At 39.7% G+C, this 12,435-nt stretch overlaps 2 protein-coding genes across 4 annotated transcripts; one reads left to right on the top strand and one right to left on the bottom strand.

Moving 5' to 3' along the window:
• Positions 1-1,402: 1,402 nt before the first annotated feature.
• Positions 1,403-7,574, bottom strand: psmd8 (proteasome 26S subunit, non-ATPase 8). 3 transcript variants are annotated; one of them, XM_008426458.3, is made up of 8 exons: positions 7,445-7,574; positions 6,562-6,673; positions 5,713-5,785; positions 5,520-5,622; positions 5,252-5,417; positions 3,592-3,692; positions 2,073-2,184; positions 1,403-1,910 (listed from the first exon to the last, which is right to left on the bottom strand). In XM_008426458.3, the coding sequence occupies exons 2-8, from the start codon at positions 6,664-6,666 to the stop codon at positions 1,773-1,775; spliced, it is 798 nt and encodes a 265-aa protein (XP_008424680.1). In that variant the 5' UTR covers positions 6,667-6,673; positions 7,445-7,574; the 3' UTR covers positions 1,403-1,772. The 3 variants fall into 3 exon arrangements, with proteins under 3 accessions (XP_008424680.1, XP_017163872.1, XP_081470788.1); XM_017308383.2 differs by having other exon boundaries at positions 1,403-1,906; XM_081614662.1 differs by lacking the exon at positions 7,445-7,574 and having other exon boundaries at positions 6,562-6,720.
• nup88 (nucleoporin 88) lies at positions 7,508-11,104 on the top strand. The gene is made up of 2 exons (XM_008426459.3): positions 7,508-9,170; positions 9,893-11,104. Exons 1-2 carry the CDS (start codon positions 7,524-7,526, stop codon positions 10,406-10,408), a joined length of 2,163 nt encoding a protein of 720 aa, XP_008424681.1. The 5' UTR covers positions 7,508-7,523; the 3' UTR covers positions 10,409-11,104.
• Positions 11,105-12,435: the final 1,331 nt, after the last annotated feature.

Here is a 12,435-nt window from a genome sequence, read left to right as displayed (position 1 = left end):
TATTATAAAATTTAAAAATATCTCTAAATATTTTTGTTTTATTTTTTAAAAAATGTTTGAAGATTGCACGTAGGAGGAAAATAAACAGTCATTAATGGAGTAAAGGTTTCAGCCAAGCGGAGAGCGACCGGCGGCGCTCCTTACTGCGCCTGCGCAGTAGGAACTTCATTCAACAGTTAAATTCATTTCTCCTGAACTTTTTTAATGCGCTTTTTTCGAGAGCCTGTGTCTAATTGACTAAAAGAAGGTGATGTCTAATTGTGAATTGGATGAATAATAGTAAATCTGAAAAGTGTGGCATGCATTTGTATTCGTAAAACATGTATAACCTTTGATTGATCCTCCAAAAATGACCAAAGTTACATATTTTATTACAAATTTTCAAAATATATATAAATACTTTTTTTTTTAATATCTTAAAATGGTGATTATTTTGCCGGTATGGGGAAAATAACTCTTTTTTAAATACCATTTAATGGAGTGAAGTAATTTTTTGAATATATATAAATATTTTTGTTTTATTTTTTTAAAAAATAGTTTTAAAATAATGATTAATTTGCCTATAGGAGGAAAATAATTCATGTTATTCAAGACCCAGCTCCTCCCACACAACTTCCCCACTCAGCTCCTTCAGACTAGCCAGCAGCAATTAGCACACAACTGGTGGAGCTGAGCTCATTACAGGAGCTACTTCTCAGTGAAACGCTGGTAAAAACATAGGAGCCATGTTGTGTTTCAGAATGAGCAGGAGATATTCAAGGTGTTGAATCAGGAAGTAACATTTCTGTTAAGTCATATCTGATATATGTAGCATTTTTATAACAACTCAAGTTAACATAGTAACTTGATTGTGCTATAAAACGGCACTATGTGTCTGGAAAACATAATAATACCGCCTCTTTATGTGATTATTTGGTGGAAGAATCAATGTTGATGGTAGAAATGGAGTGAAACGGACTGTCACCGTGACAACGGTTTGTTTTTGGTGAATTTGTTTGCTTTAAAGAACCGACTTCTGTCCTTTATCTCTGTGATATATAACCTATTTATTTCTGTATTTTTACATGTACATGTTAATTCTTTTCCACATTAGATGCAGAATAATGTGTAAAGAAAGATGGTAGAATTAAATAAGTTCATTCTTCTGCCTACCTGCTTCTCAAACAAATGGTTTTCTAAATATATAATCATAATATTTGAATCGTGGATGTGAATATGGTTCAGATAAAGTAAAACTAATGAAATTTGTACCTTCTGCTTATAATTTGTTAAAAACCTTTTATGAATCTCCTGCAGGATCTTTTCTGAGTTCATTAAGTTCAATTTCTTTTCAAAGGAAAATGTAGAAAACCAAGCTAGAAATGATAAAACAATAGAGCAAAAATAAATTCATAGTTAAGGATTATTTTCTGAACAATTTATTGCAAACAAATAATTTTGTCATAAACCGTCCAGGAAGGAAGTGACATCACTGGTTAGAAAACAAACTTTAATGGCGTTTCTTTCAGTTGTGGGCACAAAAAAAATTACATTTCTGAAAGTAATGAAGAAAATAAAAAGCTCTACGCGTTTAATCAAGCTTAAAAAACAAAAAATGTCCAAGGTAAATGTTGAAAATAATCCAGATTAAACTCAGTTTGGTTTGCAGAGACGGACAGAGGGACCTGCAGGTCGGCTCTGAGGGAACGGCGGCTCTGGAGTCTGAAGCGGTCTGATGCTTCCTGGCGCCGCGGCGTGTTTGTCTCTGCATGGCTGAGTGTCCCGGGGGCGGATTACACAATCATTTCCAGGTGTCGCGCGTATTCGATGACCTGCTGCGCCAGCTCTGTGGAGGGGATGGTCACCTCCTCCGTCCGCTGCTGCTGGCTGGTGAACGTGTAGTAGCCGTCCCGGTTCTGAGTCCAGCCTTTCTGAGGACAAACGGGACAGAAACCTCATCAGGTCATCTGGTCGTTCTCTTCACAGCGTGTGAAAACACACAGTGAACTTTCTGTCCTCGTTAATGTGACATAAATGAGATGCATGTTAAGTTTTAAATGAGTTTTTTCCGTAACGTAAAATGTTTGTTTTACCTTCTTGGCGTAGTCGGTCATCTTTTTGGCCGAGTTGAAGAAAAGAACTCTGGTTGCTTCACTGAACTGGATCTGTTCGTAGGCCTTTTCTATGCAGCCCGCAATCTCATCACTGCAAGAGAACAAATACATTAACCTCAACAGGGCTGAAGCCACTAATCGTAATTAATCGATTATTTAAATAATTTTCAGCCAATTTAGAAAACGATTAACTATTAATTGGAGTATAGAGACTCAAAAAAAGCCATTTACAATCAGAGCAACCCCCCAGTTGCATATGCGCATTCACCAAACCCGTCTTATTCCAACCTAAGGAGCAGATTGAGACTATAGATTTTGGTAAAAACTGTGAGCTTTGCTGAAGTAATTAAAGACAAAAGTTCAAATCCATGCTGAGAGTGGAGCTCCTTCAATCAGGGCTCCTCCGCAGCTCTGATTGGCTGAGCAATGCAACGTGATCCTCTGATTGGCTAAGCAATGTAACGTGATCCTCTGATTGGCTAAGCATTGTAACGTGATCCTCTGATTAGCTAATCAATGTAACGTGATCCTCTGATTGGCTAAGCAATGTAACGTGATCCTCTGATTGGCTACGCAATGTAACGTGATCCTCTGATTGGCTACGCAATGTAACGTGATCCTCTGATTGGCTAAGCAATGTAACGTGATCCTCTGATTGGCTACGCAATGTAACGTGATCCTCTGATTGGCTAAGCAATGTAACGTGATCCTCTGATTGGCTAAGCAATGTAACGTGATCCTCTGCAGCAAGTGATGGCAAAGCGGTGCGTCATCACGACTTTAAACAAGTGTCTTTACCTCCGCGCAGAGGCTCCACCGAACCCCTGAGACCGACTCACCGAAACCCTGGGGTTCGACCGAACCCAGGTTAAGAACCACTGATCTATAAATATTTTCTAGCCAGAGCTCATCACTTTCAGTTTCACCTGGTTAAGATTCTGTAAAAAGCTCCTATTAAACATCTTTTGCAATCCAATTATCAGTCTATTAATCCAAAGAAATGATCGATAGATCAGCCCGACACTATTGATGTGTGTTAAACTTTTCACATGTTGACGTTAGAAGTCATTTTTAGCCTCTGATTCATTTTTTATTACAATAAAATAAAGCGCTCACTAAGGGAATGTTATGTTGTTGCATTTTAGGCAATAAAATGTTAATTTTCTTATTTGTTCTTCTAATATTGTATAAAAAGCTTAAGTGGTCTAATGAAAAATCTGTGTTTTTTAGCAGATAAATCAATTAATCCTCAGAATAATTGATCACTAAAATAAATATTGGCTGCAGCTGAAAGTGGCGCCATAAAAATAAACCTTCAATAATATCCATTAATTTACTGCTCAGCTCTTCCTCTCTCCAGTTCATCATCATGAACACTGCTGACAACAGTTTTCAGTGTGGAAGCTGTAACTGAGTGAAGAACAGTCAGACCTAGTCATTAAGAATGAAAGAAGAGATGCAGGAAGTCACCAAATTCATGGGTTCATCCGATTCTTACCGGATGGTGTCCAGCAGAATATCTATGAAAAAGTTGTAACTCTCAGCTGGGATGTTTCCTTTGGCGAGGAAAACCTTGTTGTAGCTTCCCTCCATCAGGTACTGAGACGACAAGAGAGGAAGGATTAATTACCCGTATCAGGTTGGGTTGTTGTGGACATGGAGCTGGAGGGAGCAACATTTTAGAAACACCACATCCACCAACAGCAGGCATTAGATCCTGAAGTTTATCTTTAAATCTTTTACATTTTTACCTGATTATACATGAAAATGAGCAAATACATTTTACTGAAACACGGAATAAAACAGGCCATGAACCAAACCTGCTGATGCAGCGATGCTTGTGTCACAGTATGAAGAGGAAGGTCGAATAATTACAATCTGTAGCAGATTTACAGAACCTGATGAATCTGCATAAAGCTTAAAAACGACCAGCTGGTAAAAAGCTGCAAACAGATTTTGATTAATTTCATCTGCTGTGTTCAAACATCAGGAACATCTGAGGCGTTTTAAAGTGTCAGGATAGAAGAGAACATTTAAATGTGCTTTAGTTGAGGATGTTACACTATTTATATTGTTTTACATTTAAATAAAAACTGTATTTTTTCTCTTTAAATATAAGAAAAAATGTGAAAGAAATATCTTTTTTTTAAATAAAAATTATTTAAAAATATTGTAAAATAAAAACAAGGAAAAGTTTTTTATATAAATAAATGAAAAAGTTTGGCAAGGCATCTTTGACACCTTTTCAGGAATATTTGGACAAACTGTTCATCCATCACCACTCATCTCTCTCTTTGGGGTGGCTCCAGCAGAGGCCTCCTTCAGCAAACATCAGAGAACTGTGTTGGCTTTCTGCTCTCTTCTAGCTAGAAGACTCATTCTTCTTCGATGGAAGGATCCACATCCTCCAGTATATGGACACTGCCTAAGAGAAGTTATGTCTTACATTCATTTGGAGAAGATCAGGTATACTATTAGGGGATCTGTTAACAAATTCTTTGACATTTGGCAGCCATTTATATCTTACGTAGAAACAATTTCGGCAGATAACTTTGTGTAATGATCAAATGTTGGCTCTTTGTACACAAACCTGTGCTTTATATCGACTGATGTATGAATACAAGGTGGATTCATGTCGGGGCAGTAGATCCGGTATGGGAGGGGAGGGGTGGGAGGGATTTCTGTTGTGTGTTTCTTTGTCAGTTTTTTGTTTGTGATTTATGTAAAAAAAATAATAAAAAGACCTTGATTAAAAAAAAAAAAAAAAATGAAAAAGTTATAACTTATTTAAAAACAAAAAAACGGTTATTTAAAAGAATAAGACAAACTGTACTTTTAAAAATAAATTGTTTAGATAAAAAAGAGAGAAATAAATATTGTTTGTTAAACTAAATAAAAGCAGTTTAGTTAAAAGAAAAACTGTTCATTTTGTAAATGAAAGCTAAAATAATTAAAAACATTTTTTGTAAATAAAAGAAAAAATTAAGCTGTTCTTTTTGTTAATAAAAAAAATTAAAGCTGTTCTTTTTTTCATCAAAATAAAAAATAAACGTTATTCTACTTGTCAGAATAGATTAGATGAAAGTTTAATTCAAAGTTTGTGATTAATAATAGTACATCCCTATGTTCCTGCTGCTTCCAGGGATAAATGACCCCACCTGTTCTAGGGAGACGGGATGTTTGATGTAAATGTTGGTCTGAATGTCTCGAGCGCTCAGTCTCTCCAGCTCTGTGTGAAACTCAGACACTCGGTTCTGAGAGAGCAGGAAGAGCAGGTTGAGTCCAAGCAACTGGTGCATGTAGGCGGCTGAAGGAAGTTCATCCCTAAAACATGACGACAAACAAAAACAAAATATGTACAATAGAAACTCAAGTATTCAGAATAAATTCTCACAAGGAAGTAAAAGACAAAACATGGGAAATTACTTGTAGTCAAAGTAGTAACACTTTAGCTGAGCCATATATCGCTCAAAAGACGGGATGTCTTTCTTCAGGATGCTCCACAGGGCTCCGATCTCAAGGACATCCCCTGAAACACCAGTCAGTTCTGATTAAAACTAATATTTCACTATAGTGTCGTCCATGACAGCTGGAGCTCAACACGATTCTGTTTACTTACTAGCTAAAATGAGCTGCTGCTTGGTGATCGCAGAGCCACTGGTGGGTAAAAAGTTCAGCTCCAGCAGGGAAACCTGCAAAAAAATGATAAGCAAAGGATTGTTTACTTCAGTTTTTATCCAAACAAATTATATTTCAACTGACTGAGTGGATGGTTACCATGTTATTATAATTTGTGTAATATTTTCTTTAACTAAAACCTAATTTTAAAAATCAAAGAATTAAAAAGTGTAAGAAAAATGTACCCAACGGACTAAATTAAACAATTGACTCAAAAGTAAATAGACAACTACCAAGTAATAAAATAATTTTTAAAATTCCTGCAAAAATAACTCTAACAATCAGATTTTTTATTATAATCTCAGATTTAATCAAAAGGTATATTAATTAATTTTAGGGTTGAGCTTTTACAGTAAAAAGTTCCATGCATGTATAAACGCTTTTATTGCTATGTTTTGTGTAATTTAGCATTTAAATTATCTGTACAAGTTATAAATACATCTTCTTTTAAATATACTATTCCATATTTAAGCAGATTAGATTGTTTTTAATGCCGACGCTCCTCATATAACATATTATACATTTGTTTATCGAGTTGTAATTAGAATTTTAAAGCGATTTTTTAAAATGCCTTAGCGTAAAAATACAAATAAAAGTTATTACAAAAGTAAATAAGACGAGAATCAAACGTAGATAATCATAATAACTGCAAAACATTACCTCTGCTAAGCTAAGCTTGACTGTTAGCATGCTAGCTATGTTAGCTAATAGCGCTCCAGCTTCAGTGTCGAAATAAATCCCAATTTTACTCAAACAAAAACAAATTAAATAAACCAGACAGATCTGTCACCTTCAGCTTGCTCAGAAGGTCCCCACATTTATTCAGGTTCGGGTTTTTCTTGTTCCACTCAGCTTTCAGAGTCTCATACAGCCCCGCTGTCTCTTTCAACGCCATGGTGAGTCTGCAAAATGTACGACACCGGGCCACAGTCATACGTTAGGAGGCGTTGCCAAGGGCAGCATGTAACTGACGGGTTGCTATCAGCCCGGAACGTTAAAACAGTCCGCCATATTGGGAAGGGAACCTGAGAGGTCTGTTGATTACACAGGATAATATAATATAATATAATATAATATAATATAATATAATATAATATAATATAATATAATATAATATAATATAATATAATATAATATAATATAATATAAACAGAGGGGGTCAAAGTCACAAACATCTATTGTGTAGACACACTATTTTTGTGAGACATAAGTAAACAGGACTGTTTTACTGTATCTATCTTTTTGCGTGCATTTATTGCCAAAACTCTATTTCGTTGTTGTCATATTTGCACCTCTGCAGAAGTATATCTACCAGGTCTTGCTTGAAAAAGATATTTCTAATTTCAATGAGACATACCTGATTAAATAAAAGCTACATACATATTTCCATGTAATATTTTTAGTTCTGTGGTCTTGCCTCTGAAATGACATGGGGTCTTGATCATTGTCACGCAGTAACAGTGTTTGATTTTTTTTATAATTTCTTGACGATCCTACTGTACAATTCAAATATAATGTGTTTAAGTTGCATCATGGCAAATATGTAAATGTAATTGCCAGTGATAATGAGTTACATGGCAGAACTATTAACAAGTCACACTAGTTAGTTCTTCATATTTTTATTGTGAGATTTTCGAGAACTGGAAGTCAGTTTGATTTCTTGTAGTACAAACCTCTGCCGGCAGGTGGCTGTAATGCGCTGTAAACATGGCTGCCAAGCCTTGTTAAATACGAAGAAGACGCTGATGACGAATGTTCAGCCAGTTGATCAAGATGGCGGCGTTCTGCGCAGATCGGTGGCTGAATGATTTGCCAAATCACACTATTTTCAAGAAGATACGAGAGAGGCTGGACCCGGAGTCCGAGAGAAATGAGAAGGAAACGGCCAAGAACCTGACGTTTTGTCTGGGTGGAGACTTTTTCCTATGGGACGACTCTGAAGGCGTGTTTTACACCACAAACCTGCGGCAGCTAAACTCCGCGGAGTCCGAAAGCAGCGGGAAGTACCAGACGCTCCAGTGCATCAACCCGCCTCTGTTCCAGGTGTGCCAGCTGCTGCTGAGCCCCACGCAGCACCTCGTCGCGCTGGTCGGCCAGAGAGGGGTTTCGGTTCTGGAGCTCCCTCAGCGGTGGGGGAAGCGGTCCGAGTTCGAGGGCGGCCGGGAAGAGATAAACTGCAAGACCATCCCGGTGGCGGAGCGCTTCTTCACCAGCTCCCCGTCGGTGAAGCTGCGACAGGCGGCTTGGTACCCGAGCGAAACCGACGAGCCCCACCTGGTTCTGCTCACATCCGACAATACCATCCGATTCTACGCGCTGAAGTCGCCGCACACGCCGGCCAAAGTGCTGCCCGTGTCGCAGTCGGAGGATGAAACCAGCAGCCTCCACCCGCCGGTTCGCTCCTACGCCGCATCTCTGGGAGAAATTGCAGTCGCCTTCGACTTCGGTTCGGCTTCCGGTCCTCCGCGGCAGCTGGCGGCGCAGTGCTCCAAAAACCAACCGGTGTATCCTCTCTACATTCTCTATGAAAACGGGGAAACCTACGTAAGTTACACCAGCTATGCAACCGGCCTCAGCGTGAGCAAACCGGCCGGACCACTGCCCATGTATCCCGCCGCGGAGGACAACTACGGCTACGACGCATGCGCAGTCTTGTGCCTGCCATGCGCCCCCAGCATCCTGGTGATCGCCACGGAAACGGGGATGCTGTATCACTGCGTGGTGCTGGAGTGTGAGGAGGAGGAGGAGTGGATCCGAGGCTCGGAGACGGTTCCGGCTCTCTACGTGTTTGAATGCGTGGAGCTGGAGCTCACACTCAGAGTGGCAGCGGAGGAGGACGAGCCGCAGGAATTTGATTTCACCTGCCCCATCAAGCTGCACCGGGACCCGCTGTGTGCGCAGCGGTACCACTGCACCCACGAGGCCGGGGTGCACAGCGTGGGGCTCATCTGGCTTAACAAGCTGCAGAAGTTCCTCCAGTCCAACGAGGAGGACAAGGACAGCCTGCAGGAGCTGGCCGCGGAGAAGCGCTGCATCGTGGAGCACATCCTCTGCACCCGGCCGCTTCCTAGCCGCCGCTCGGCTCCGGTCCGCGGCTTCCTCATCGTGTCTGACCTCTCTCTGGGAGCCACCATGATCTGCATCACCTCCAGCTATGAGTGCATCATGTTGCCCCTGCTCAGCTCCATTCGCCCTCCCTCTCCGCCGCTGCTTTGCTCCGATCCGGGTCCCGGTTCCGCCAGCTCGCCCCTCCGCGGCCTGGCTAGCGACTCCTTCGAGCAGCACATCCGTAGCATCCTGGCGCGGAGCTCCAACAACCCCATGGTGCTGAAAGCTGGTGACAAGGAGGCGTCCACACCGCCGGCGGAGTGTCTGCAGCTCCTCAGCAGAGCCACGCAGGTCGTCTTCTTTTTCTTTGGTTCTTAATGGCAGCTAGCATCCATCCACCAGTAGCTGCGTCTCCATTAACTATAAGACTACGCAAATGGAAATTAGAAAATAAATGTGCTTAATGGAAACACTTAAATTTCGCGAAAAACTCTTGTTTTTCCATAGAGAAGTTTTTGCGCAAGTTTAGGTGTTTTTTTCAGCCATATTTAAATAGTTATTTTGCAAAACTGCGTCATCGGAGTCACGTGATCAACAGCCGGATGTTACCACTGGCATAAACAACGAAGGCGTGATTGATTTTTTTTTAAATATAGGCCTATGTTTTTCAGTAGCACACATGTGGGAAAATCTTTAATATTTGGCTAATGTTGAAAAAATTAAATTTTGCATTAAAACAACATTAAAATCTCAAACTTGTATAAGAGGAAGTCAGTAAAATACTTTAGTAAACAAATATAACTAAAATATCTTGTACATGTTTTCTTTAAAAAGTTTTCTACTGATGTATAGTGAGAATTTTAACCCTGCATTCATCTTTTAATAAAAAAAAGAGTAACATAACCAACAAAATTCATAAAATGTGATGTGTAGGTCCAAGTATTGAAATACACTTATTCTGCAGGAAAAAGTTTGGGATTAGACGTTTAATTTAACGCAGATGGTTTAACAGGATGATTCTCATTATGCCCTTCAGATTTATCCAATGGTTAAACGTTGATTCTGCCATGCAGGTGTTCCGCGAGGAATACATCATGAAGCAGGACATGGCACGCGAGGAGATGGAGAGGAGGGTGAAGCTCCTGACGGGTCAGAAGGTCAAGCAGGTGGAGGAGCTGGCGTCATGCCGGGAGGAGAGGAAGAGTCTGACGGAAGCGGCGGAGAGGTTGGCCGACAAATACGAAGACGCAAAGTATCGTCAGGAGGCGCTGATGAATCGGGTGAAGAAGGTTCTGTGCAGCCTGCAGAGCCAGCTGCCCGTCCTGTCCAACAGCGAGAAGGACATGAAGAAGGAGCTGCAGAGCGTCAGCGACAAGCTCAAACACCTGGACAACTGCATCCGGCAGGTGAACACCAAGCTGGAGTACCAGAAGACGCAGGTGGACAAGGAGATGTCCGCGTCCAAGAAGGCCGTCCCGCTCAGCGCGCAGCAGAAGAAGGTGGTCCAGGACGTCCTGAGGGAGCAGGGACAGCATATCGGAGACATGATGAAGCAAATCAAAGACATCAAAAATCATTTCAGCTTCTAAATGCTCCCAGGATGTTTCAATGTTTTGGTTTCACTCACGTTTCTGTCATTTGTTGAAAAGCGATGCCAGAAATTACAACCATTTTCCTCACAACTACATATTTTTTAATTACCATGTGTGCCATCTTTGTTCATTTCAGTAACTAAGAGCAGAAAAAAGACATGTAAATACATTAACACTGAAGAAAAATTACTATTTTTGATGTGACTTGTTAACTTTTAGAATGAAAGAAATAAACTTTCTTAGTTTTCTTCTGTTCTTGCTGAAACATGTGAACCACTTCTGGTTTGACTGTTTATAGACACATATGCAGGATTTCCCCCAGAAATCTATCTGAGCCTGGTGGTCGGGGTGCTGGGCTGGTTCACTGTTTCTGTGTTAAGACATGTGAAGTTGACAGAAAATTATGGAAATAAAATATAGAAGTTGATTAAATAAAATTAGTTGTTCTAGGTTTTTTTTTTTTTATGTAAAAAATAATTTAAGAAACGACAATTAGCCTGGTGGGAGGCAAATAAAGCCTGGTGGTCTGCCAGGCTTATAATACTCTGGGGGAAATCCTGTAAATATGTATATAAAGTATAAAGTACTTTATTTATACATCAGACTCCTTAATCTGGGATCAGATTCTGAATTTTGTACCACTAACGAGCAAATGTGTGTTAGTATGACAATAAAAGATCCTTGAATCTTAAAGCTGCAGTATGTAACTTGTATACAAAATATGTTTATACATATTTGTTAAAACTGTCACCATATAGTGACAGTTTATGAGACATAATCTGAAAAAAATGGAGCTCCTTTGCCTTCTGGTGTGTTAACTAGCTAAGATGAGCCTAGCGCTGTTACTCCCCTCTACTGTTTTCCTGTAGCTGTAAGTTGTTTCTCCACCATTAGCACATTTAGCAGCACATCCATGAGGTTTATTGACAATTCAGTGAATCCAGAAATTTACACAAGTTAATGAAGCAACACTTCATAATAAAGTTACTCAAGTAAAAATACTAAATACTTGTTTAAAATGGTTGCTCAAGTAAATGTAACTAGTTACTTCTGAACTCAGCTCATATTAAACTGTCACAACATGGTGACAGTTTTAACAGATATGCAAAAAAAATGATACACTGCAGCTTTAAAGTGTCGAAAAATATCAAAGATTAATCACTAAATTATTAGCATATCTAGGGGCATTACAGAATTAAATATCTAACACAGAGGAATCCAAACTTCAGTTAAATGGGCCGTACATAAATTAAAGAAAGTATCCAACCATCCATCCATCCATCCATTTTCTTACACCCTTGTCCCTCAGTGGGTCAGGAGGGTTGCTGGTGCCTCTCCAGCTAACGTTCTGGGCGAGAGGTGGGGTCACCCTGGACAGGTCACCAGTCTGTCACAGGGCAACACAGAGACACACAGGACACACAACCATGCACACACACACTCACACCTAGGGACATTTTGGAGAGACCAATTAACCTGACAGTCATGTTTTTGGACTGTGGGAGGAAACCGGAGTACCCGGAGAAAACCCACCATGCACAGGGAGAACATGCAAGTAGTTACTGGAAAGAGATGTGTAAATTATTCTAGATCCAAAACTTAAAAAGGGCTCTGCAGGTTTGCCTTATTAAAAATAATTTTGCTACATTTCTAGGCATCAATCGAAAAAAAAAAATATATATATATATAAAAGTTTAAACAACTCTAATGAATAAAATCAGGACTTATGACACTTTTTCTTTGAATTCATTAAAAGCAGATTTTTGGTGAAACAAAGTTGCCTTTTGAGTGAAAGTCTAGTTCCTGAAGAAAATGCAAAAAGAGAATCCTTTGTGTTAAAGCCAATATTTTCTATTTTAAAAGACTATTTTACTTGTTTGTGATCATTTTGCCTAAATTTATTTTGTTATCCTGAAATCAAGGACCACACACAATCAGTCCTGTGGCCGCAAATGGCCCCCGGCCCGCACTTTGACTTCATTTTCTGGTGAAAACTCGTTGAAATGTATGAAAAGGAAAACCTT

The sequence above is a fragment of the Poecilia reticulata genome, chromosome 13 (assembly GCF_904066995.2).
Source record: "Poecilia reticulata chromosome 13, P_reticulata-male-v2, whole genome shotgun sequence".
In the NCBI taxonomy this organism is placed as follows: Eukaryota; Metazoa; Chordata; class Actinopteri; order Cyprinodontiformes; family Poeciliidae; genus Poecilia; species Poecilia reticulata.
This window is presented reverse-complemented; position numbering and strand designations above follow the sequence as displayed.

Bases quoted from the DNA above. Each gene is read 5' to 3' on its own strand.
- nup88 (XM_008426459.3), top strand. From the start codon at position 7,524: ATGTTCAGCCAGTTGATCAAGATGGCGGCGTTCTGCGCAGATCGGTGG. The intron at 9,171-9,892 runs GTCGTCTTCTTT...TCTGCCATGCAG, and splicing joins TCCTCAGCAGAGCCACGCAG to GTGTTCCGCGAGGAATACAT.
- psmd8 (XM_081614662.1), bottom strand. From the start codon at position 6,705: ATGACTGTGGCCCGGTGTCGTACATTTTGCAGACTCACCATGGCGTTG. The intron at 5,418-5,519 runs GTAATTTCCCAT...GTCATGTTTTAG, and splicing joins TGTTACTACTTTGACTACAA to GGATGAACTTCCTTCAGCCG. The intron at 1,911-2,072 runs GTAAAACAAACA...GTTTGTCCTCAG, and splicing joins TGACCGACTACGCCAAGAAG to AAAGGCTGGACTCAGAACCG.